The 27,895-nt window shown below is 40.1% G+C and overlaps 1 protein-coding gene across 5 annotated transcripts in view; it reads left to right on the top strand.

Moving 5' to 3' along the window:
* Positions 1-27,895, top strand: part of LOC124723158 (palmitoyltransferase ZDHHC2) — a 279,047-nt gene that overhangs the window by 132,579 nt on the left and 118,573 nt on the right. For all 5 annotated transcript variants that reach the window (XM_047248352.1, XM_047248350.1, XM_047248353.1 and 2 more), the window contains exons 3-4: positions 10,440-10,534; positions 24,974-25,094. In XM_047248352.1, coding sequence (XP_047104308.1) covers positions 10,440-10,534; positions 24,974-25,094 — 216 coding nt within the window. The remainder of the gene's footprint in view (positions 1-10,439; positions 10,535-24,973; positions 25,095-27,895) is intronic.

Here is a 27,895-nt window from a genome sequence, read left to right as displayed (position 1 = left end):
AACAACACTAGAATCACCTGTTTGCTGTTACTCCTACACCTAGTGCTTCCAGCTTGTTTAGTGGTATTTTATGGTCAACAGTGCCAAAAGATTTGGACAAGTCTAAGACTATGTCTGGGATGCAGTCATCCTTGTCAAGAGTGGCAAGTACCGCTTTTGTGAACACTGTAGCGACTGATACAGTACTTATTCCACTTTCGAAACCAAACTGTGCTTTGTTAAAAAGATTATATTTATTTATGTAACTCATTAGTCCATCTTTCATGATGGCATCTATAATTTTTGAGATTGTGGACAGTTGTGAAACTTGCCTGTAGTTTTTGTTGTCAATTCTGTCTGCATTATCTCTTTCTTTAGTAAGAGCACAGCTCGTGTATCCTGCTGGTATTTTGGAAATTCACCTGAATTAATGAGGCTTGTATGCTGCCTATGCACGACTTGAGATCATAGACCCCCCTCTGCCCCCCCCCCCCCCCCTCCCCATCTGTGATTCGTATGTTGTTATAATTAATTGTCTGCTGTTTCCAGTTTGACATTTGATGACATCCCATTACTTTGCTTTAATTTTCTACATTATACATAATTTTGTCATTGAGTGATAACATTAATATGATTAATCCTGCTGCACCTGTTCTCAGAAGCTGCAATCACTCAGTACCATAACATCTACACAAAATAATCAGAAAAGCATAAGAGAAAACACAAGATGGCACACAATGACATACAAACACAAACTCTCGCATAAAATCACCAACATTTTCAAAAGACCTATTCTTCTTCTTCTTCTTCTTCTTCTTCTTGCATATCCGGATGCACCAATTATATCTTCCCTTCCCAGTAATTAGCAACGTAATTTGCTTTGTCATTGACTTTCAAAACATCATCTTTAGTGCATGTTATAGACATATCTGGGCAAATCAGTAGGTGGTCCAAGTCCTGTATTGCTCCGCATTCACACCTATCGCTATCACTGTAACCCCATTTAAATAGGTTTGATTTGCACCCAGTTACTCCAGTGAGCAGCCGGTTTTAATGACCTCCAAGTTGTAAAAGGTAGTTGAAATCCTGCAGATCCCTCCTCAAGTAGTTCCATTGTGGAGTGTGGCACCATTTCTTCGCAAAGAGATAGCCGCCTTGCGACGGGCTTGGTGGCGAGCTCTTCAGTAGTTTCAATGAAACTCCTGCGGGATTTCAGCCGAACACGTTGTTTTCGGTGCATATGCATCGGGTGTCGAGGATCATTCTTTTGTTTTGATCTTTCGATCTTGGCGGCTACTTGTCTGCGGATAGTGGGTGGTGCTATGCCTATGATGGGATAAATGATGTCTGTGGGAGTTGGTTTGAGGCATCCTGTAGCAATACCTACAGTTTCGTTTACGGCGACATCAACTTGCTTAGTGTGAGCAGAGTTCCTCCAAACTGGCGCCGCATATTCCGCTGCTGAGATACTCAGCACCAGACCCGTGGTGCAGAAAACATGTGGTTGAGCTCCCCACAATGAACCTGTTAGCTTCCGCAGTATGTTGTTCCTGGCACAGACCTTTTTTTTAGTGTTGTGACAGTGCTGCCTAAAAGTAAGTGCTCTGTCCAATGTTACTCCCAGGTATTTTGGGCTGTTTGTATGTTTCAGCTTTTCCCCTTCCCACATGACTCGGAGTTTCCGTTTGGCTTGTTTGTTCCTAAGATTGAAGGCGGATACTTGAGATTTACTAGGGTTTGGTTTGAGATTATTGCTGTTGTAATAGGTAGCAAGTTCCGTTAAGGCTCCTGTGAGATTCTCCTCCACTTGTTCAAAGGTTTTATCCTGTGTGGCCACTGCTGCATCATCAGCATATATGAACATTCGTGTCTGGTGGCTGATGGGAAGATCATTGGTATAGATGTTAAATAATATTGGAGCCAAGATACTACCCTGTGCAAGTCCATTTTTCTGTGTCCTCCATCGGCTGTTTTTAGATTGTAAGGTTACATAGTAGCATCTGTTCTGTAGCATGCATTGCACGAACATAGAAAGGGTGTAGTCCTTAGTGACATTATACACTTTCTGGGTAAGCAACTTATGATTAACTGTGTCATATGCAGCACTGAGATCCAGGAATGCGACCCCAGTTACTTCTCCTCTCTGATAGCCGTCTTCGATGTACTGTGTGAGATTAAGGATTTGGCCACAGCATGATTTTCCTGGTCGAAATCCAGCTTGTTCGTTAATGAGGGCTTTGTCCACATAATCAGCTATGCGTTTGAGGATCATTCGCTCCAGCACTTTAAATAAATGACAAAGCAATGAGACAGGCCGGAAATTTTTATCTTCAGCTGGGTCTTTCCCTGGTTTTAGTAACGCAATAACCCGAGCTTTCCTCCACAGTTTAGGAATTTGCATTGTTGTAATACAGTTATTCATTAGCTCTAGGATCCATGCTTGTACTCCCGGTCCAAAATGTTTAATTTGCTCAGATCTCAGATCGTCGAGGCCAGCGGCCTTATTGTTTTTCAAATCGTTGATGGCATCTTGTAGCTCCTGAATGAAGAATGGGCGAGCTAGGAAGCTAATCTCCTCGTTCAATTTTCTTTTAATTTTGCCATTCCTGATCTTCCTTTTAGTTTTTCCGTTCATGAGTAGTTGGTGAGCTATCTGATCAGGTGTAACTTTACTGTAATTTTGTTGTGGTTCTGTTGGGTCGTTGTTGAGACATTTGACCTGTTTCCATGCCTTCCTACTGCTGTGCTTCATGTCCGTCTCTTGTAGGAGGTTGCACCACTTTTCCTTTCTCGCTTCGGAGATACCAAACATCAGTACCTCACCTGCCTGGATCGTTTACTCTAAGAAGGGGTCCTTATTGTACAGTACTTCATACTTTTCCAGAGCTTCCTTGCTGCTACCATTGAGTCCAGCGATATACTGGGTGCGGCACCCTCTAGGTATGCGCCATCGAGAGATTTTCTTGACAAGGTCTATAAAAGTTTCATATGATTGTATGTCTGGTTTAACTTCCAAGATCTCGTTATCAAGGTCCTCTGTGAAAAGTTCCCAATGAGCATTTTTGAAATTGAAGCGTCTCTTGAAGGGCATTACATCTGATTTGATTACTGCAGTAATGCAGCAAGTTATTGCTCTGTGTTGCGATCTTGGAATTGGGTCCTCGATTTGCTTTACAGTTTGCAGGGATACCTTTTCGGAGACAAAGATGTTATCTGGATTATATCGTCGTTTCCATCTTCCGCTGTTAAATGATGCAGGCAACTTTGGGTCATGTATCAGTTTCAGTTTAGCCTGGTCTGCCCATATCTCCAGCATTTCGCCATCGTCATTTGTCTCTTTATAACCCCATGCGAGACCGTGACAGTTAAAATCTCCTAGTACAACTTTAATGTTTTTTGAATGGAAATTTCCAGGCTCCGTAAATTTGAACCTCGCACTGGGTGGTTTGTACACGGATGTTACAGTACATGAATGTAGCTCAATAGTTAAAATTTCTATATTTTCTTAGCAGGTCAGAGCACAGGAGCATACGTCTAAGTTCGGTTTCACAAATATAGCACTTCTGTACCTTTCGTGTGGTCTCTCCAGAACTAATTTCATGCCCTGTATTTTTGGTCTATGGCTAGTTGGTGCTCTGTGTGTTTCTTGTATCACTAAAACATCACAGTTGTTTTGTTTGCACATGTCAGATAATAAAATTTCTTTATTTACAGATAAGCCTTCAATATTGCAGGAAGTTGTCACTAGTGATGGTCTTAATAAAGGACTTTTGATTCTCTTCGGAGAGTTGATTTGTCATCTTTGGTTTTGGTGCTCCGGTGTTTGCAGGATTGGCCGACTAGGTCGTTTCCTGGGGACGCCCGATCGATTGCTTGTTGTTCGAGTGGTGAACGCAATCTTCGTGGAGGCTCCTGCAATGTCCACCAAAAGACCGATAATAAATATAGCATGCACAACAGACAGTTCTATCCAAAAATATACTCCAAAACTGACAAAAAACGTAGATATACAGGGTGTTACAAAAAGGTACGGCCAAACTTTCAGGAAACATTGCTCACACACAAAAAAAGAAAAGATGTTGTGTGGACATGTGTCCGGAAACGCTTAATTTCCATGTTAGAGCTCATTTTAGTTTCGTCAGTATGTAATGTACTTCCTCTATTCACCGCCAGTAGGCCCAATTGAAGGAAGGTAATGTTGACTTCAGTGCTTGTGTTGCCATGCGACTCATTGCTCTACAGTATTAGCATCGAGCACATCAGTACGTAGCATCAACAGGTTAGTGTTCATCACGAACGTGGTTTTGCAGTCAGTGCAATGTTTACAAATGCGGAGTTGGCAGATGCCCATTTGACGTATGGATTAGCACGGGGCAATAGCCGTGGCGCGGTACGTTTGTATCAAGACAGATTTCCAGAACGAAGGTGTCCCGACAGGAAGACATTTGAAGCAATTGATCGACGTCTTAGGGAGCACGGAACGTTCCAGCCTATGACTCGCGACTGGGGAAGACCTAGTACGACGAGGACACCTGCAATGGATGAGGCAATTCTTCGTGCAGTTGACGATAACCCTAATGTCAGCGTCAGAGCAGTTGCTGCTGTAAAAGGTAGCGTTGACCACGTATGGAGAGTGCTACGGGAGAACCAGTTGTTTCCGTACCATGTACAGCATGTGCAGGCACTATCAGCAGCTGATTGGCCTCCACAGGTACAGTTCTGCGAATGGTTCATCCAACAATGTGTCAATCCTCATTTCAGCGCAAATGTTCTCTTTACGGATGAGGCTTCATTCCAATGTGATCAAATTGTAAATTTTCACAATCAACATGTGTGGGCTCACGAGAATCCGCACGCAATTGTGCAATCACGTCATCAACACAGATTTTCTGTGAACGTTTGGGCAGGGATTGTTGGTGATGTCTTGATTGGGCCCCATGTTCTTCCACCTACGCTCAATGGAGCACGTTATCATGATTTCATACGGGATACTCTACCTGTGCTGCTAGAACATGTGCCGTTACAAGTACAACACAACATGTGGTTCATGCACGATAGAGCTCCTGCACATTTCAGTCGAAGTGTTCGTACGCTTCTCAACAACGGATTCGGTGACCGATGGATTAGTAGAGGCTGACCAATTCCATGGCCTCCACGCTCTCCTGACCTCAACCCTCTTGACTTTCATTTATGGGGGGCATTTGAAAGCTGTTGTCTACGCAACCCCGGTACCAAATGTAGAGACTCTTCGTGCTCGTATTGTGGACGGCGGTGATACAATACGCCATTCTCCAGGGCTGCATCAGCACATCAGGGATTCCATGCGACGGAGGGTGGATGCATGCATTCTCACTAACGGAGGACATTTTGAACATTTCCTGTAACAAAGTGTTTGAAGTCACGATGGTACTTTCTGTTGCTGTGTGTTTCCATTCCATGATTAATGTGACATGAAGAGAAGTAATAAAATGAGCTCTAACATGGAAAGTAAGCTTTTCCGGACACATATTTTCTTTCTTTGTATGTGAGGAATGTTTCCTGAAAGTTTGGCCGTACCTATTTGTAACACCCTGTATACCAGAAAGCAGGTATATATCAATTACAGTGTAACACTTGTGATGGCAGATACATAGGATAAACAGGGGAACATTTGATGACAGATACAAGGTACACACGAGAGCCTGGAACTATGGAAAAACCACTCTACATTTGCAGAACACCTAACAGAACACAAACCAACCACTAGGGAAGATGACATGAAAATAATTAGAATCAACAAGAAAAACACCACCTAACCCTACAAGAAAATTACTACATACAGGGAAAAAAGGCAGAAAAGAATACCCTGTTGAATAATAAAGTACATACACCAAACAACTCATAGTGTACACTAACAGATAAAATAATAGAGCAATACTAGAAGACTATAATAATAATAATAATAATAATAATAATAATAATAATAATAATAGTAACAACAACATTTGGGACCTATGACCTAAGCAGTTTGATCCCTTAGAAATTCACACACAATAACAGTTCCCAACCAGCTTTCCACTCAACAAACCAAACAGGATGAGATACACAGTGAACTCTTAAGTAGTAATGCCTATATTAGTGTTATGTCTATATTAGTGACAGAAGACTGATAGTGGATCACAACAACAAGTGCAAACAAAATGAAAAGTGGGAACAAAAATGTTCAAAATGCAAAAACATTCTTATGTTTCATAAATAAAGCGATAGTGTGACCTCCATGTGACCAGATAAGAGGGAATACCAGTGTCAACTAAAACTGGGGAGAACTGTAAGTAATTGCTTATTTACATAAAGAGCAAGAAGTGAATTGTTGTAGGATCTACGAATAATACATAGCAAAACAGAAGTGTATCATAACTGTATCATTATAAATCCTACCGATGAGGCCTTGAAGTGAGATAACGCCTAACGTGTCTGGGGAAATAAAACACAGTGTAGCAAAAGAAGGCATTTTTTATTTACAAGACAAATATAACCGATTGTGCCTCTAATTTAAGCCTTCTACTCAGACAGAGGACGCCAATCTGTTCTGGGAAAAATGCTGCAAATAGATAGTTTAGCATCTATTGAGTGTCAGGCTTACTATCTTCAGTATTGGAGCCATCCCCCTGTAGGAACTAAAGATAGCCTGAGGATGCAGGTGGCAGGTGTCACTGAAGCAGATGTGTGTCATTATTTGCAGCAGGCTGCACCTAGTATTCTCCATGGCTGCCAACAGTGTCCTCTCCACATCTCTGAAGAGATACAAGAGTAGACACTAGTCTTTCTTCGTGAACTACCTGCTATTCCCCTAAGGTGCTCCATCATGTGTGTTATTTTGAAGCTCCCAGTGTCTTCACATTACAGGAAGATTGGCTCCAGTCCCACCAGACAGGGAAAACCTTCGTGGCTCAAATGTATTTTCAGCATCATACCTGTATTTAAAGTGCAAAGGACCCAGCTGTGTGACAATTACTCACTTACTTCTGCCAAGAGATTCACTATCCCACTACTGTTCACCATTCACACATAAGTGAATGTTGACGAGCTAGGATGAGCAAATCTATAGGTGCTGCAACATCCATGATTCCTGCTGATACTATAGGCATCAGAGGTGCTACAGTTTCCACCTCAGGTGTCCAAATGCCACCACAGCCCAGGGCAGCAGACTGAAGTCTTGTCGACCATGGCCAAACAGCTTCCAACTGTTTCAGGGCTATAGCCAATTGCCCTCCATATCTACGCAACAGGTGCAGTCTCTCCCCGTCATAAAACTATGTTCATCTCTACAAGAAGGAATGTAACAGTAACCCAGCAGTTCCTAGGTATAAGATGGGTACTACTGCTTGCACAGTTACAGTTACTGGCTATCAGTACACAACAAACATAGCTCACCCAAGTTACTGCTTGAAATATTTAGGAACACTTAAAAAAAAGTTAAAAAAAAACTCTCCTCACCACAGGTAAATACATGGATAATATTCACTTCTTCACAGCCACACATGAGAAAGCCACTAAACAAATCATTGTGTAGAAACGGAAACTGACTCTGCTGCTGCTGGCAGATGCTCTCACCACTGTGGTTGGAGCCATGCTATTTAGCACTATCTTCACAATTTAAAGTTCTTTGTTATATGAATGACGACATTTGTTCCTTTTCTATATATTAGAAAGGTATACGCCTCTTGTGCATGCATTCACATATTCTAGGTACTTACAAGGAGAGGTCTCCAGCAGTGGGATTTACTTTTTGAAAACATCTGTACAATGAAGTAAGATAACATCCCAGTTATCACTCATCATAGTCGTTCACCCTGGTGAGCCCTCATTTGCGAGTATTCAAGGAAAACATTTTTCAGAATTTCGCTTGGTGCTCTACAGCTTCAAATAGAGGGGTATTATATGGAATAATTGTGTAGCATAATTGTCAAATGTACAGCCCCTACATGCAAAAGGTTGAGAGAGATCGAAACTCATCAGCCGCTATGAATTCTTATATTTTTAAATCTTTATCAAAATGACTTTGATCATTAATTTTATTCAATCAGTTTGTTTAAATGTATGTTTTATTTTTGTTTGTCACATTTAATCACTATATTAGCTTTTTAAATTGCTGTCATATTTTACTTCCAGTCATTCTTTTTTTCCTCACAGAGCTTTGTCAAGGAGAATGTAATTGTTTAATTTATACTTCATATTATTTATGTCAATCCATTGGTTACGAACAAAGAACAAAATAATCGATACGCAATGTGTCAAAAATCTGTTTCATTTCGAGATGTACATTTTTATGGTAATTGGCACCCAAACATTTAGAACATAAATTCTTATTGCACTGTGGACAGAATAATGCAGATAAACACTTAAACGAAAGAAGGGATTATAAATGAAATGAAACTCAAGCAAAATGAGAAATAGAAATAATGAGTACAATAACATTGATGGAAGAAATTAAATCAACATCAGTACCTAAAAGTAATTAAAATAACATGAAGAAACATTTCAAGTGGAAAAATAATATTAGGAAGAAAATGAGAGCAAATGAAAAAAGGTGATATGATGAGTAAAATGATGTGACAAAGGAGCAGAAATAAAAAATATATTTAAATCAAGTAGCTGAATAAAAATAATGATTAAAGTCATTTCAATAAATATTTAAAATATAAAATTTTAAATCACCTGAAGAGACTTGAACACGGCACCTTTTACATGTGAGGACTGTAGTTTAACTATTGTGGTACACAAACACTTTATATAATATTTCTATTTTTAGGCTGTAGAGCATCACATGAAATTTCAGACTTGTTTTTCATCAATAATTCACAAATGAGGACCCACCAGGGTGAGCAGCTGCAGGGCATTATAGCTGGGATTTTAGTCCGCATCACTGTATAAATGGCTGCAAAAAGTTGATCCTATCGCTGAGAACCTCTCCCTGTTCCTCATCTTGAGAGTACTTAGTAACCTTGTCCATGCTGTTGAAATGGACTAAGCAGTATATCACACACTGGAGTAAGGTACAAAAGTGTCTCCATTGTGTTTTTGGTTTTAGCACTAGTACATTGCTACAGAGGTACTGAGAAACTGATTTGTTCTTCACTGTTCACAATTTCTGTTAAAAAGCTGTTAAAAGCCATTTAAGCACATTGTTATACACTGAGGTGACAAAAGGTCATGGGATACCTGCTAATATCATGTTGGATCTCCTTTTACTGGGCCCAGTGGAGCAGTTCAATGTGGTATTAACTCGACAAGCTGTTGGAAGTCCTCTGCAGAAATACCGAGCCCTTCTGCCTTCATAGCTATCCATAGTTGCGAAAGTGTTGCTGGTGCAGTTTTTGTGCACCATCTGACCTCTCAGTTATGCCCCATAAATGTTCGATGGGATTCATGTCGGGCAATCAGGGTGACTCAATCATTTGCTTGAATTGTCCAGAATGTTCTTCAAACCAATCGCAAACAGTTGTGACATGGTGCATTGTCATCCATGAAAAAAATTCCATTGTTGTTCGAGAACGTGAAGTTCATGAATGGCTACAAATTGTCTCAAAGTTGCTGAACGTAAGTGTTACCAGTCAATGATAGGTTCAGTTGGACCAGATGACCCAGTACATTCAATGTAAACACAGGCCACACTATTATGGAGCCACCACCAGATTGCATAGTGCCTTGTTGACAACTCGAGTCCGTGGCTTGTAGGGTCTTCACCACATTCGAACCCTACCATCAGCTCTTACCAAATGAAATAGGGACTCATCTGACCAGGCCACGGTTTTCCAGTTGTCTAGGGTTCAAATGATATGGCCACGATCCCAGGAGAGGTGCTGCAGGTGATGTTGTAGTGTTAGCAAAGGCATTTGTCTTGGTTGTCTGGGGCCCTTAGCACATTAACACCAAATTTTGCTGCAGTGTTCAAATGGATGTTCATAGTACTTCTCACATCAATTTCTGTGGTTGTGTCACACAGTGTTGCTTATCTTTTAGGACTCGCTGCTCTCGGTCATTAAGTGAAGGCCATTAGCCACTGTGTTGTCTGTGGTGAGAGCTAATGCTTGAAACTTGATATTCTCAGCACACTCTTGACACCGTGGATCTCAGAATATTGAATTCCCTAACGATTTCTGAAATGGAATGTCCCATGCTGTCCAGCTCAAATTGCCATTCCATGTCCAGAGTCTGTTAATTCTCATCTTGCAGCCATAATGACATCAAAAACATTTTCACATGACAATGACAGCTTCACCAAAGCACTGCTCTTTTATTCCTTGTGTACGCGATACTACCGCCATCTGTATGTGTGCATATCACTATCCCATGACTTTTGTCACCTCTGCATGAGTGATCCACCATTCTAAAACTGTTATTTTTTATTAATCAGAAACATCTCATTACTGAAAATTTACTTCATTAAGACTAATTGGTTCTTCTTTCTCTTTTTTCAGTGTTTTACCTACTTCTGTTCCATCTGTTGTTCGCCATTTTTTGCTGGGCGTACTGGCAGACAATATTTACAAAAATAGGCAAAGTTCCAAGTCAGGTATGTATTTTAAAGTTTACTTCAGTGGTTCATGTAATGCTAATTAATCCACAAATACACAGTTTTCTGTTTGAATTTTTGTAAGTACTATGTGCATAACTTTCTTTGCTTCCTGTGTTTTTAGTTCTCAGTATCCAGAAGTCAGAAGACCTCATATTAACACTCTGATATCACTTCAGGAGTGAAGTTTTCTGCAATGATATCCTTGTATAACATAGTCTCGGTCTTCTTGTGATGCCAAATTAAAGTAAAAGCTCAAGCTTCTTACATTTACCTACCCCATATTCATCGAGAGCCACTGATTATCTTAACTGGTACAGGATCACATTATATAATATATAATTGGAATGTGATTGGGTGGCAAGCATTGTAATGAGGTAATGCTGCCAGAGATTCTGGTGATGCCTGTGGTGTAGCGAATGAAGGAGTGCCAGGAATGGCAAAATAACCCTTATAAACTAAGTGTGCATAACTTTTTTGTTAAATAGAGGCAAAACAGTAACTGAAAATAAAGGCAATCTGAAAGTGTGCATCGGTGAAATCATCACCTGCTGCTGGTTAACATTCAATACTGAGTTGTTACATTGTAACATTTTTGGGTAATCCTTTGCATACTGTCAATGAGATGGCTGAGATGTGCCACTTAAGCCAGTCCCGTTAATAGATGATGGCAATTTGAGTTCATACGGTATGTTCTCGTGGATGCTATAAAGAACACGAAGTACAGCCAACTGCAGGTGATATCTTATGTCAGCGGTACTAATGTCATTTGGTATAGGAAGAGATTCTTTTTTGTTTTCAGCAGGTATTTGCTGTGGTAAAGAGAGCTAATATTGACTGCATGGTGTAGATGGAGTTCACCACCTGTAGCTTTGTTGAGAGGACTGACTGCAGACCTTTAGTACAGAGCTAGGTGGAGGGTCTGAATCAGAGGCTCAGCCAGTTCTGCAGCCATGTGGGCTGCAAATTTCTTGACTGGTGCTATAGGGTGAAGAGGTGTTGGGGAGGTGTTGGTACTCCCTTAATACATAAAGGGTTCATTACACACATGAGATGGCCACATGGAAAGCAGAGGCTGCGTGGAGAACAAACAGGGACAGAAACAGAGAAGGTCAAACAAAGAACATGTGTAGACCTACAGATGATTTGTATTATAGTTGTAGGTAGTTATTTTCATGATCTATGGATCATTTTGCATGATGAATCATAATGATTTGGAACAACTCATTTGACATTCACATTGCAAACTGATTTGTAAATAATGCCTACTCACCTTGTTTTTCACATTACAATAATAAAAATTCTTCTGTGGAATTGAAGAAATTGTCAAGGAGAAACTTTTTCAATTTGTTTTCAAATTTTACTTTGTAAATTGTTGTGTCTGTCAGGAAAGAACCTGGGCTCCCAGTCCTTGTAGAAAGCACTGAAGCAGAAATCATTATAGCTACTGAAAGGCAGCTAAAGCAAAGGATAAATTCGGTGAACATTTTTATCAATGAACTATGTTCGGAAAGGGTAGATGAAATTAAGATGGTGGTGACATTTTTATTGATGTTAACAGTAGTTTATTCTATAGTGAAACTGAAGTACATACTTGCTGTTTGTTAGTATGGATAGAGGTTATACTCGACAACAGGAATAAGTTAATAATTCGTTCCTTTTACTGACCTCCCAACTTGGACGATATAGTTACTGGAGGGTTCAAGGACATTTGAGTCTCATTTCATGTATAATTGTGCCTGGCAATGACTTCAATCTAGCCTTGATGCATTGATGAAAATACATGTTTAATGTCAGTAGTAGGCATAAAAAATTGTCCAGAATTGTTCTAAATGCTTTCTCCAAAAACCATTTTGAGCAGTTAGTTCAGGAATCCTCATGAAGGGAAAACTTTCTGGGCTACTAGCAAATATGAATGAAAAAGGGGGGGGGGGGGGGGAACACACACACTATCATATCTGGTACAGTACCGCAGTACCAGTGGTTACAAGTGACAGAGCAGCAGGATTTTTATGGTAGGGAGGGCAGGAACAAAAGATATTTAAGAGACAGGTTGAAAATGACATTCACATACATAAAACAGGCAGCGAGAAAGCAAATTTTAATATACACTGTTCGTGCAAATAGACTATAATTGAAACTGGAGATAATCAAGATATCCACGGGTGTTCTGCCGGTCTACAGTGTCCAACGGGCACAATATTTCGGCAATCATACATGTCGCCATCATCAGGTGAACTGACGGACTGAGCTCCTGTGAACGTGCCAGCACGGAGATCCGTACGCTATGGCTGCTCCGAGGGAACTCGGTTCGGTCGCGGCGGCGGCCGATTTAAATACCCTCCGCCCGCGATGCGCTCCCTCCGCTGTCCGCGCCCCGCGCCACGGTCGCGCATTGGAACAGATTGCGACGGGGTCTGAGATGAAGTCGGAGTGATGGCTCTGTCCGCCGTGGTCGTCACAACTATACGTTTGCTCGATTTACTCTTGATTAACCCAATCGCTGGTTCCCAAGCCTTGCTAAGATTATAGCCACAGTCACAGTTTATGAGATCATCATTGGTGCGAATTTCAATGGCCTCTCTAACAACGCTGTCCCAGTATCTCGACGTCTGTACCGGAATCCTCGTGCGTTCATACTCCATAGCGTGATTTTCCGACAAACAATGTTCAGCGACCGCCGACTTGCTCGGATACATCAGTCGAGCGAGTGTGCCTCCATTCCAATCCCGTGAGCGGAAAACCTTTTTCCGCTCCCGGGATTGGAATGACTCCTTACCCTCTCCCTTAAAACCCACATCCTTTCGTCTTTCCCTCTCCTTCCCTCTTTCCTAATGAGGCAACAGTTTGTTGTGAAAGCTTGAATTTTGTGTGTATGTTTGTGTTTGTTTGTGTGTCTGTCGACCTGCCAGCTCTTTCATTTGGTAAGTCACATCATCTTTGTTTTTAGATATATTTTTCCTACGTGGAATGTTTCCCTCTATTATAATCATTTCTGTATATTTTCTTTGAAGTATGTTAAGCAGTTATACATAAAGACTTGAGAGAGTCAATATATTGAATTGACTGAAGGATGTCATACAGAATTCTGTAGGACCCAATCCTTGAGTACATCTTACTACTTTTTCCTGCCATCTGAAAATGCAGCTACTATGAAATGAATTTCTCCATAACAGTACCCAAAACTGCAGCTGTGCCTTTGGTTGAAATATATTACCTCTGTCTTTTTTTATTTATACACAACTGGTTAGCTTTACACTACTGACTCCTTTTCTCAGTTTTTTTAATTTTTGTCTATAACTACCTGCATACTCGCATTGGATGAGATCATAGTCATATAATCAGCATATAGAAGATTTACGCACGCCTTACAGCATGAGAAGTCATTAGCATGTACAAGGAAAAGGAATTGCCCAAGGACAGAGCCTTGTGGTATTCCTCTCTTAATTTTCATGTCCCCTTGTTGGCATGCACTAATTGCTGCCTTTGGCTCAGGTAGGATTTAACTAAATTCAGTGATTTATGTACAAAACCGTAGTCTTCCAACATTTTTGTAATAGTATTAAGTGATACAGAATCAGAAGCCTTACGCAAGTCTATAAGTGTAGCACAGGTGATCGGTTTCCTTTCATAATCATTGTGAATTGTAGTTAACAGATTTTAAGTAGCTTGATCATGATTGTTTTGATGTGAATCCAACCTGGCTTTTATTCAGCAACATGATTGTCTCAAAATACCTGTAGGTCTGTCTACATATGCAACTCTGCATGGTTTTAGATGTTATAGGGACAATTGATGATGGACTATGGCTATCTGGTATGGCTCTGTCACCCTTTTTCTGTACTGGAAGTGTAACTATTGTTTTAAGGCATTCAGGGAAAGTACTATAATTACAAATTTTATTTACAAGATAGAGCAGAGGCTTTCTGATTTCCTTAATTATGGATTTGAGAATATAGTTACTGGACTCATAGTAGACATTTGTTCTGGGGCTGTTCAGCTCGTTTATGGCATTATTAACATTTTTAGCAGTAATTTATCTCCAATTGAATCTTTCATTTGGTTTATTCTGTGATTGCAAAAGGAGGGCCTCAGCATCAGATTTATCATCATTGTGTGATAAAAGGAAACTTGCAGGATTTACAAATATTCATTGAGATTGCTACAGTTGATTTGAATATTGGTATCATCCTTTCCTGTTTCTTATCTCACTGTTCACTACATTCCAAGCTGCTTTACATTTATTTTTATAATTTAGGCTGTATTCTTCATTTCCTTTGATTTTTGCTGCTCTAATTTCAGATTTGTAAGATCTTTCTTAAGCTTATATACTCATTCTTGTTCTCACAACTGTCAGCAATTCTGTCCTTCAGCATGAGTGAAACTCCTATCTATCTATCTATCTATCTATCTATCTATCTATATCCAGATCCCGCTCCAGCTAATGTCAGGTCTGGGTGCTGACGAGTTCTCTCCATTCGACTTGGTCCTCCCACCACTTTTCTTCCTCCACTTGCTGCCGGGTCACACCTCTCCTTTCCGTAGATATTCTCACTCCCATTTTCCACCGTGTTCTTGGGCGTCCTCTGGGTCTTTTTCCATCCATCTTTAGTTCTTCCAGCTGCCCATGCATGAACTTCACGTTCTCGAACAACAATGGAATTTTTTTCATGGATGCCAGTACCATCTTAATCTCTTTTTTTTTAATTTATTCTCTCATACTTTCTTGTTTAAGGTCCTTTCCAATATCTACATTCCTTACTGTGTCCATTCTTGTTTTTACCTCAACAGCTCTGAGAAATTTCATTTCCCCTGCTTGCAGTCTTTGTCATTGTCCATGTTTCTCCTCCATGGGTGACAATTGGGAAATAATAACTCTTATACATAAGGAGTTTTGCTTTTCCTGAAACTTCCTTATTCCAAATCAGGTGTTTTATTGTTTGGTAGAAATTGTCTCCCTTCTGTAACTTATTAATTTCATTGGTTATTCTTCCGTCACTAGATATTTCACTCCCTGAATAAGTAAAACTGTCTACTGCTTTGTAGGATTGTTCATTCAAATTAATATTCCCTTTGATACCTTTGTCTCTTCCAAATACCATTACTTGACTCTTATCTTTATTTATTTTTTAATCCACACCTTTTCATTATTTCCTTCCACGCATCAAGTTGTAACTGTACATCTACCTCTATCACCCCAAATTACCATATCATCTGCAAAAATCATCTTTTTGTCTTTTTCTTTTACTATATCTTTAACTCCCCTATTCATTCCCTCCATCACAACATTAAAAAGTGCAGGAGATAGAATACTTCCTTGTTTAAGTCCTTGTCTTATTTCAAAGCATTCAGAGTTCCCCAATGGTGTTCTAATTCTACAATTGTGTCCTCTGTACATTGTCTTTATTACACTATGTATCCATCTTCTATACCTATCTTCTTCATTTCCTCCCAGAGTCTTTCCCTGTTAACTGAGTCATATGCCTTTTCTATGTCTATAAAAATCATTATCATCCTTTTGTTATACTCCCAACTTTTTTCCACCAGTTGACAGATAGAAAATATCAGGTTGATCATGCTTCTTCCTTTCCTAAACCTATGCTGTTCTTCACTCAGCTCCTTTTCTTTCTTCTCATTTATTCGATTTAGTAAAATTCTTTCAAAAATCTTGGCTGTATGACTCATAAGGGTTATTCTGATGTAGTTTTTACAAAGTCTTTTATTGCCTTTTTTGGAAATGGGAACAATGTCTCCTCTTCTCCAATCTTCAGGTATTGTACTATTTCTCCACATACTTGATAGTACTCTATACAGCCACTGCATTCCAACTGGACCTGCTGCTCGTATCATGTCCACTGATACTTCATCAGGTCCTGGGGCTTTCCCCCCTAATCATCTTCTATTCAGCTATTTCCATTTCTTCCCATGTAATTTGTCCTAATTCTGCTTCCCAACTTCTCTCAGTTTCTCCATTATTTGTTGTTTCTTTGTGTACCTGCTCCTCAGCTTCGTAAAATGTTCTCTCCAGAGATCTTTTATATTCCCTGGATCTTCAATCACAGTACCAACCTCTGTTTCCATCTTTACTGGTACTTCAGAAGCTTTCCTTTTATTTTTCGTCATTTTGTATAACATTTTCTTATTGCTCTTCACATCTTGTTCAAGTTTTTTTGTAAACTATTCCCATGCCTTTTTCTTTGCTTTTTTCACTATTTCTTTGCACTTCTTTTCCTCTATATATCTTTTATGGTCCTCATCATTTTTAGTTTTCCACCACTTTCTCCATGCTCCAATTTTTGATTGTGGCACCATACACAATCATTAACCCAGCTCCAGGGAGGTAGGGTCCCATTCCCTATTCCTCCACTGGGGTAATTCCTGTCTGGCACATCCACATCGTGGGGGTGGGCATCCTACACTTAAAGTAGGCCGGAGTGATAGGGTGGCTGAGTTAAGGCAGGGACCCAATCCTGTGGGGTATAACACTGAACCCATGCCCAGGGTAACGGGTGAAGACCTTAATGGCAGTGACGGTGGAGAAGAAAGACTTCGGAACAGCTTAGCTGGTAGATGAGGCAACCCTCCTTTCTGGGAATTAAATGAGAAGGGAACCACTGTCTTGTGGTGGAGGAGAAACTCCTAAGGCTAAGGGAGACAACCCCCCACAGAAAATCCTTTCTTGTGTTAGGCCTAGCAAGCCAGTAGGAAAGTCTTCATATATTGCTTTCAAAACACGAGTGAAACTATTTTGATTTTATTGAGTAGTTGTGTGTACCACATTTTTTTATGTTGGGGTTCGTTCCTATTGCTAGTTGTGCATATTTTAGTTACAAGGAGACAGTTGCTGTCTAGTGAATGTTTTATAATGAAAATGAGGAGGAGAAGAATTCATTAGTATCTTTCTCACTGGTTAATATACTGAACCATTGTATTATTCTCAATTCATTTCTTGTTCTTTCAGTATTATTTGCATTGAGAATTCTGTTTGTAGTTAACATGGAATTATCCATAGGCTAGGCAGGCTTCCAATTTTGAGCTATAGGACAGCATGGTCAGATGTTACTAATTTGATGGTGTCACAGTCTACATGTCTTCTACACACATTACTAATTCTGTTGTCAAGGCGCACTTCTACCTTGGTTGGTTTATCATTCAAGCAGTAAAAATTCATTGATCATAACATTTGTAGTAAAAAAATCACATTTTTTTTTATCTTTACTCTTATATGTAGGTTAACATCTCTTATGATAAAAGTTTTATTATGCTTATATTTAGTACTCTGCAAAATTAAAACAGTTTTTCTGCAAATGTTTCTACATCAGAAGATGGTGTTTGGTAAACAGCTGCAATAACGAGTTTCTGGATTTGTAATGCCATAGCAGATACTTTAGGAACACCTTCTACACATGGGCTGGTGAGAGCTGTAGTTGAGTATTCCAGATTTATATTCTTATTGGTGTAGATTGACACTCCACTGTGGGCAATGTTTATTCTACAGTAACTAGATCCCAGAGAGTAAACAAATGGTACAAACAATTTTATGTCTGTAATTTTAATGTGCTGTTCATTCACACAGAGGATACTGCAATTAATTTCATCCAGCCAGTACTGTTGTTAAGTAACTTTTCTTTTAAGGACTGCACATTTGTGTGTAAGAAAATTAGCTTTATTTTATTTTATTTTATTTTATTTTATTTTTTTCTTGCCACAAGTAGGTACAGTGTTTATACTGGGCCCAGTTTGAATGTTTACTTTTAGTGTGTCTTTTATTCTATGTTATGATTTTCTTAGCTTTGACCAAGACCACTATATCTCATGCCTGGTCAGGCTTACACATTTCCTTAATCTGGTTCTGAGGGCTGGGACATGTCAACTAACTTGCTAGAGCAGGCTAATTTGTTATGCAACACATTGAGTACATTTTGGGTCAACAAAGTCTTTCTTAATCCATTTGGGTTCTTACCATGTCTTGTATGGCAAACTCTTGGAGTTAAAATTATTCACAATGGATGATTACAAGTAACAGAATTCTTCATTTCAATAAGTGTTACATTCTTAAATTGTTTGCAGATAGATTCAAAATACTTACTAACTTTAATTATTTCATTGTTTACACATGATGACTCTATTAAGTCATAGCATTAAGGTATTTTTTTTTATTACTGTTACATCTTTTGAGCCATCTATGAGAACTGCAAAATCATTGGTTGATACATGTCTGGAATCTTCAGTGCTGGTGAGGATTTGGTTTAGTCTTGCACAATCCCTTCGATTTTCAGTTGAGCAACAGGATTCATGACTTGCTATCAGAAATGTAACTGTTCATAGTAGTTGACCGGAGTGTAACAGAAGTGGGATATCTGTGGTTCCACAAGGAAGTGTTATGGGCCCTGCCCTGGTACTGATCTATATAAATGATTTAGGAGATGATCTGAGAAGCCTCTTGTGACCTACTCCTTAGCTGTCATTTTGGCTGCACTTGGTTTTATATATCTCGAAGTCTCAGATCTTGATGTACTGAGAAGATATTCTGAAAACTGTTACTATGATAGATAGTGCAAATGATGTAGACCACAGAATAGATGAATTTTAAAAGTGAGTCATCCCACTTTATTTGTATTAGAACAATGTTGATTGCCAGTTCAGATTTTACAGATTCTAGTTTGTATGTGCAATCTTCCAGCCCAAACACATCTGGAAGAGAACTTGTACAACCAATAATAAGAGTCACGGTATTGGTTGAATTTCCTAGCAGTATGACATATGGTGAAACTAACATGGAAATAACGGTGCGCACGAAATAGTTTGTAGTGTGATCAACAGAATTAACAACAATGTCCAGTAAATAATATGTATCAAACATCATTACGTGCGGTTCTAGGTGCTACAGTCTGGAACCAAGCTACCGCTATGGTCGCAGGTTCGAATCCTGCCTCGGGCATGGATATGTGTGATGTCCTTAGGTTAGTTAGGTTTAATTAGTTCTAAGTTCTAGGCGACTGATGACCTCAGAAGTTAAGTTGCATAGTGCTCAGAGCCATTTGAATCATTTTGAAACATCATTACTTGCACCAGAATGGCAGGCTGCAGCAACAGATTTGGTGCACACATTGGTACCTGGCCATCTCCACATTCTTCTATATGGCTTTTCTCACCCACACCTACACCCACACCCACTCTTCACTTTATGTAATTGACACCTATAGGTGAAATTGATTGTGTGAAGTTGCATACTGTCTGAGTTGACACAGCCCCCACAGTTGCCTATAAAGAGATGGCACACAGTTTTGCCATATTCTCCTCGGAGTAACATACAAACCGTAATCTGTACGTAGAGGTCATTGGCCACTGACCATGAGTGACTGCTACGAGGCAGATCTTCAGTGTTCTGTTTTGAACAATAGTAGTAGAAAGTCTGAATAAAGTTGCTGTTATGTCTGCCAATTTGATGGGCAATTTCTTGTGCTTGCAAGAGGAAGCATATTCATACCAGTAGACAAGCACTTGAAAACCTCTGGAATAAAGTTTGCATGCAAACTGGTTTGCAGAAGATTGGCTATTGAGGGCAAGCAAAAAGTTGCTGTTTTAATATCATAAGTATGAGATGGGGAGGCTTGTGTGCTTCAACTACTATAGGGGCAACACATCAGAGGCATATGTGTGGGGAAGGCGGACTGCTGTGGTTCCTGAAGAGGATTGGCAGCCTTTTCAGTGGTTTCAGGGATAACAAACTGGGTATTTGGTTGATCAGGCCTTCTAACATACATCAAATATGTCCGTTCTATGTTGGTACAGGGAACAGCTGAAAGTGAGGGGAAAGAACAACCATTATATTTCCTGAGTATGTGCAGCTCTAATTCATGGTTTAATGATAATGAGAGTCTCTTGTCTAAAATATTCTGAAGATAAAACAGTCCCTTATCCAGGTTTCCAGCTGAGGACTACTCGGAAGGATATTATTATTTTTTATGACAAATCTGGGTCTCTGTGGACTGGAGTATGAAATGTTAGATCCCTTAATCGTGTACAGTAGGTAGGTCTGAGGATTGGAAGAGAGATGTGGATAGGAGATACTGGAGTGGAAGAGATGTACTGTAACTGCTAAGGAGGTGTCCTGATGGGTACAAGCACACATAGGTATTAAGGGAAACAAAATGGCAGGTACAGAAGGTAAGATAGTTCAGTGTGCCATTCACCTACATTCTATCACCTCCCTGTTGAAGTACAGAGTCGTGCTTAGATAGGAAGAAGGTTGGTTGGCAGTGACAGGTGATAAACTGTGCCTAGTAAAGTTGATAGTTTGGTTGTGATGTACCTCCTTCCAGTCTCTCACTCTTTTTCACATTGGACATAGTCCTATGATGTGTGACTTCTTGTTACAGCAAGAGGACTCTCCAGCGTGTGGTGCTCATGGTGTACAGATCTCGCTGCACCACATTGTAGTACATTGTTTTATATTCAGTCAAGAGGGCAGCAGCTAATTTACTGACAGATTTGTCCTCTATTTTAACTGGCTATTACCTAAATGCTGTATGACTATTAACGTTTCATGAAATGTCAGACTTGTTCCCTAAAACTTTAGGGAGGAGTTTTTAATGTGTTCTCAGGGTGCTTGGCTCATCTGTGGTCTTTTCTTTTAAGTGATAAGCCAGCCGCAGATTCCTGCTTAACTTTTCGCTTGTATTAATTGTGTTTTAATTTGCAATATGACCATATCTACACTATCTTACGGCTTATCAGATAATATATCTAAAAACACAGATGATGTGACTTACCGAACGAAAGTGCTGACAGGTCGATAGACATACAAACAAACACAAACATACACACGAAATTCAAGCTTTCGCAACAAACTGTTGTCTCATCAGGAAAGAGGGAAGGAGAGGGAAAGACGAAAGGATGTGGGTTTTAAGGGAGAGGGTAAGGAGTCATTCCAATCCCGGGAGCGGAAAGGCTTACCTTAGGGGGAAAAAAGGACAGGTATACACTCGCGCGCGCACACACACACACATATCCATCCGCACAGACACAGACACAAGCAGACATTATGTCATCTTCAGACCTGCTTAGATAGAGTAACCATTGTGCTGCTGTATTTTGAAACATGAATGTTACTCTGTATGTCTGCTTGTGTCTGTGTATGTGCGGATGGATATGTGTGTGTGTGCGAGTGTATACCTGTCCTTTTTTCCCCCTAAGGTAAGCCTTTCCGCTCCCAGGATTGGAATGACTCCTTACCCTCTCCCTTAAAACCCACATCCTTTCGTCTTTCCCTCTCCTTCCCTCTTTCCTGATGAGGCAACAGTTTGTTGCGAAAGCTTAAATTTCGTGTGTATGTTTGTGTTTGTTTGTGTGTCTATCGACCTGCCAGCACTTTCGTTCGGTAAGTCACATCATCTGTGTTTTTAGATATATTTTTCCCACGTGGAATGTTTCCCTCTATTATATTCATAGGCTTATCAGATAATGTATTTATGCTACGTGACAGGTTGTGAGATAATGTGATTGTGTGACTGACCATGAGTGATGAATGAAACTCCATCCTCTGTCTGGAGTGTGGGACTATGCCTGGTCAATATCCAGGAATACCATATTAAACACCGTTAATTAGGTTTTATTTTTAGGCTACCAGTTTCGATGATACATTATGTCATCTTCAGACCTGCTTAGATAGAGTAACCATTGTGCTGCTGTATTTTGAAATATGAATGTTACTCTATTTAAGTAGGCTTGAAGATGATATAATGTATTGTCAAAACTGGTAGCCTAAAAATAAAATCTAATTAACGGCGTTTGGTATTGTATTATTGGACCAAGAGTGAGGTTGCGAGCCAGTGAGCATAATTATCTAAGACTTACTCTTTCGTGTTTTATAATGTTTTAACTACATTTGCTCCTACTAATTTCTGTGAGGGCACTGATAATCTCACTGATACGAAAGTGGGTGAATGACTATAAATAATGAAAGCTGAAATACACACAAAGACAGGCTCAACCACAGTATTAAGAGGATAAATTTCCTAACATTGCTGCAAATTATGAAGAGATTCAGAAATGTTTGATGAGATAATAGAAATTATTAAGGTAGTTAAGACAAAATTTAATTGTGATAGAGGACTGGAATTGCATAGTTTGAAAAGAAAGACAAGGAAAAGTTGTAGAAGCTTTCATGATTTTGGGAAACATGATGCCATGTATAAGAAAGTCTTAGGAGAAAAAGAGAAGCAACTATGTGAATACCAAGAGCTCTGACTGCAAGCCAGTACCGAGCAGATAAGAAAAGACTGAAAATTGGAAGAAAAATGTAAAAGGTTGATACAAAGGAAAGAACTGCAAAGACTTTCTGGAAAAGGAAAAGGAAGTGGATGAAGATCAGGAAGATGAGATTGGAGATGTGATACTGAAAGGATAATGTGACAGAGCACTGAAAGACTTAATTCGAAATAAGGCACCTGCAGTAATTGATGTTCCCTATGAATTATTTATGAAATTTGGCAGAATTAGTTATGACAGAACCTGTTGTACAGGGCCTGCTGATATATGTGAATACTACAAAATCACCAGTTTAATAATTCATGGGAGCAAAATAACTCACATTATTTATGAAAACAGTGGTAGAAGCCAACTTGAAGGGAAATCAGTTTGGGTTTGGGAGATATAAAGGAACAGCGCCCTACAGCTTAGAGGGTAGTGAGGAAAGTGAAACCTACATTTCTGACAATATTTAGAAAGGATAGATTGCTTCTCATCTTATAGAGTAGATGCTGAGTTGTGGATAGACACAATGTAAAGACTGTCAGAAAAGTAAGCTTTAGGCCAAAAAGACCTTTATCGGAATCAGACCGCATACGCACATGTACACATACGGCTACAGTCTCAGGCTACTGAGGACAGACTGCGACAAGCAGTGCAAGATGAGAGAAGCAATATGGGGGATAGAGGTAAGGAGGTGACTGGGGCTGGGGGGTGTGGGGATGTGTGATTCCAGGGTAGGGGTGGGGGACAGTAAAGTGCTGCTTGTGGAGCGTACAGGGATGAGATGGAGAGAGGGTAGGGCAGCTTGTTGCAGTGGGGCAGTTAGATGGAGGGCTGGGGGGGGGGGGGGCAGAAAATCTCCCATGCCTTATATCTCCACTCACCTACCACTTCCTGAAGTCCCACCATCTGGCCACGGAGGAGCACTCCCCTCAAGACTCGGTTTCACTCAGGACTGCAGCAACTGAATCACATTCTCCACCAGGGTTTTGACTACCTCTCGTTGTGCCCTGAAATGTGGAATGCCCTATCCACTATCCATCCCACCCCTCCCACTGTGGTATTCCACTGCCCACCTAACCTACTCAATATCCTCATCCATCCCTACACAACCCCTATTCCCATCCCCATGCCTCGTGGCTCATATCCCTGTAATAGACATAGTGCAATATATCCTACATTGCTATAACCCTTCTGCCCTCAACCTTTGATAGTCATTGTCCTTTGCCTATCCACCCCCTTCCCTGTCCGCATTCCAGCACTACGCAACCCTCTACTCATCCACAGTCTTTGTACTTCCATCCTCTTCTGCTTCACTCGCCCCCTCATCTAACCTTCGGACTGCACCCAGCTGCCCTTCCCTCTGTCCACATAATCCCAGTATGCTCCCACAAGCAGCACTTTACTGTCCCCCACCTGTACCCTAATCCCTTCCCCTCCCCACACCGCCTGTCTCAGACTCAGTGTCTCCACTATATGGTGAGTAGCAATCTCTCCTTTTCATAATATCGTCATTATTCCATCCTGGGTTTTCCATTGTTTAATTAAACCTATATTTATGCCATTTGTAGATTTAGAGAAAGCTTTCACAGAAACCAGACTGCAGTTATAGGAACTGAAGGAACTGAAGGATATGAAAGGGAGGCATCAGTTGAGAAGGGAGTGAGACAGTGGTTGTTTATCTCTTATGTTATTCAAACTGTGTATATGGCAAGCAGTAAATTAAATCAAAAAGAAATTTTGGAATGTGAATTAGAATTCAGGGAGAAGAATTAAAAACTTTTGGGTTTGCCGTGATATAATTCTGTCAGAGATGGAAAAGACCTAGGATGAACGGGATGGATAATGTATTTAAACTAGGCATAAGATTAATGGCAACAAAAATAAAACAAGAGGAATAGAATGTAGGTGGTGCTGGGGAATGTGATTAGGAAATGACACACTGAAAACAGTAGAGTTCTTTTGGTATTGTGGGATCAAAATAACTGACAATGAAAGAAATAGAAATAAAATAATATGTAGCCTTTCAGTAGCAAGAAAACCTTTTTTAGTTCTCAAATTCATTTTTAGGTGAAGTGCTAAGTATACTAGCATAAAAACATTACATGATTAACTTTCTTCCTCATATTATATGACATTTGTAATGTATATTGTTCAAAATTTGTGTGTTTTTTTGCCTTGCAGTTCAAAATTCCACCTGAAGAACTCCAGAGACTAGAAGAAGCAGGTAATGTGGAAGCGGAAAACCAAATTCTGGAGCAGTTTGCACAGAATCTACCTGTAACCACACGCACAATTTCTGGAGGTGAGCCCAATAACTCGATGTGTGTAACTACAGTCAGTGCAAACTACCGTCTTGCAATGAATTGTTGTTGCGGTGCCCCTGAAAGCTGAAATGCTGGCTGTGTTCTTTCTTTTGTGTGTGTGTATCTCTCTCTGTGTTTGTGTGTGTGTGTGTGTGTGTGTGTGTGTGTGTGTGTGTGAGAGAGAGAGAGAGAGAGAGAGAGAGAGAGAGAGAGAGAGAGAGAGAGAGAGAGAGGGGGGGGGGGGGAGGGGGGCAGAAAATTTACTTGGATTTCAGTCCATTAATAATGGTAGACACAACTGCTTCATGTTCGAAGTGGTAGACTTCTTTCTCAATTTATCATGCATCTGTGCTTACGTTAGTTCCTGATCAACTTGTATGTAGATGGTGCAGATTGGTGACAGAAGAGTCAAGACACTGGTGACTACCTTCATTGACTGACTGCTTTGTTCTCTCTGCCTTGATGTGTGGGTGTAAGGTCATTTAGTCTCCTTTTTCATGTTCACATTTATTTCTACTTCACTTTTTTTTACATTTAATTGTGTATTCCAAATCTGTTTGTGGTGGTGGTGGTGGTGGTGGTGGTGGTGGTCTTTTGCAGATCAAACAATATATCATTTTCCATGTCAGTCTTAACTGTAATGGAGAGAAGTAAATGGTACTCTCAGTTTGGGACACTGGATTAAACTACTTACTATCTTTCTCTTTGGCATGTATCCCCCTGCTAATGGGCTCCAGGAAAGCTACTGGGATGCTAAATTTTTGTCAACTTTAGCACTTTCTTTATGTGGTCTGCCCTGCGGTGGTGGACATTTGAAGTAAATACAAATGAGTCTTCAGTTGACCCACAAAAATTGGTGTCTTCATGAGCTTACAAATTTAAATTTATACATGATTTCATATTTTAATACTCTGTATGGTAGATCCATGTAGTATATATCGAACTCTAGTTTCCCTTTAAATGAATAATTTAAATTTGACAGTGTTTAAATTGTATCATTACTTACAAAAATTCACAGTATTCAACCAGTATTATGAAAATGAAAATGATAGATGCTACTCACTATAAAGTGGAGATGCTGAGTCTAAGATAGACGCAACAAAAAGGCTGTCAGAAAGGGACCTTTTGGACAGTAGGACCTTCATTGGAAATACACACACGCACACAAATGACCACAGTCTCTGGCTGACCTCAGCAGCCAGATACTCTGTGTGTGTGTGTGTGTGTGTGTGTGTGTGTGTGTGTGTGTGTGTGTGTGTGTTCCTCCCCAATGAAGGCCTTCTTTGTCAAAATCTCACTTCTTGACAATCTTTTTGTTGTGCCTATCTACAACTCAGCATCTCTGCTAATGGAGAGTAGCAACTATCCTTTTCATAAAATTGTTACAACCCATCTTAGATTTTCCACTGTTTGACAATATACAGTCATTTACACGTAGAAACAGAGAGAGTATGCAAGTAACCAAGCAAATACAGGCAAAGTATCCAGAATGAGTTTTTCACTCTGCAGCGGAGTGTGCGCTGATATGAAACTTCCTGGCAGATTAAAACTGTGTGCCCGACCGAGGCTCGAACTCGGGACCTTTGCCTTTCGCGGGCAAGTGCTCTCAAGAGCACTTGCCCGCGAAAGGCAAAGGTCCCGAGTTCGAGCCTCGGTCGGGCACACAGTTTTAATCTGCCAGGAAGTTTCACAGGCAAAGTAATTTAAATTTCTCCATGTATAACTGTAAACAATTCTTCTGTTGTTCAGTGTTATACCACAGGAGTAAAACATTTTCAGCCATAGGAAGAGGGCTAGCAGTCCTTCAAATGAGAAGCATACACATAACATCCACTTATGAAACATAAGAGCAAGTAACAATTTTTGTGTCTGCCTCAACTAGTTTCATGCTTACTTTCTTAACATTTCTGTGTCAGGAAAATTTCTTTTAAAGATTTTCAGCCCAATATCTGGTGGTGTCCAGTGTTGCTTCCTTGCCAAGCCATAGGTCATTAATGATGCATCTCGTGGGACAGTTAGCACATTGTAGATGATGTTTTGTGTCCTGGACTCCTCCACAGTTGCATTTGTTGTTTGCTTCATCTTTAAGGCCCCATTTACTTAGATTTGGCTTGACTGGCACTACACAAATTCTGATCTCATTTAGTGTTCTGCAAAACTTCCAACATGATGTAGTGTCGCTGGATATCTCTTGGGAGGCAGGGTAGTCCTTTGGGAGCTCATTTAGCTCAGTACTAGGGAATCTCTTGTGGGAAATAAGTCCATCAGGTCTACATGAAGCATGTGGGGGATGGTTCTCATTGAAAGTCTGATTAATTTTTTTTATGCTCATGTGCAATTCTTCAGGATTTAGGATCTGAGAATCCAGCTGCTTTTTGTAGCTTCCCAAGAGGAATGGGTTTCATGCGTTCTGTTTTTAGCCTGCATTTGCCATTTAGGCTTGTATTAACATTTTGGCATGGGCAGAGCTGGACCATATGGCAGATGCATATGCCACACTGGACAAGCAAAGTACTTCGGCAGTTTTTCTTAATATAGTAGGTCTGGCTCTCTATTTACTGTTGACTATTTCCTCAAGATGATGATTCTGGTGGCAACGTTTTGACAGGTCTTCTCGCAATGATATATATGTCAGTGACCTGTCCAACAGGAGACCCAGATAAGTTGGTTTTTCTATGTCTTCCATGTTGCTGTCATTTCAGGTGACATTCAGATTTCTGTTTGCATGTTTATAATGAAGGTGGAAAGCACTAACTTGTCTCTTCAAGGGGTTTAGTTTGAGGGAGTTCTCTGGGTAATA

Source organism: Schistocerca piceifrons, chromosome X (assembly GCF_021461385.2).
Source record: "Schistocerca piceifrons isolate TAMUIC-IGC-003096 chromosome X, iqSchPice1.1, whole genome shotgun sequence".
Classification (NCBI taxonomy): domain Eukaryota; kingdom Metazoa; phylum Arthropoda; class Insecta; order Orthoptera; family Acrididae; genus Schistocerca; species Schistocerca piceifrons.
Note: the sequence above shows the minus strand (reverse complement) of the source record. Positions and strands in the feature narration are given on the sequence as shown.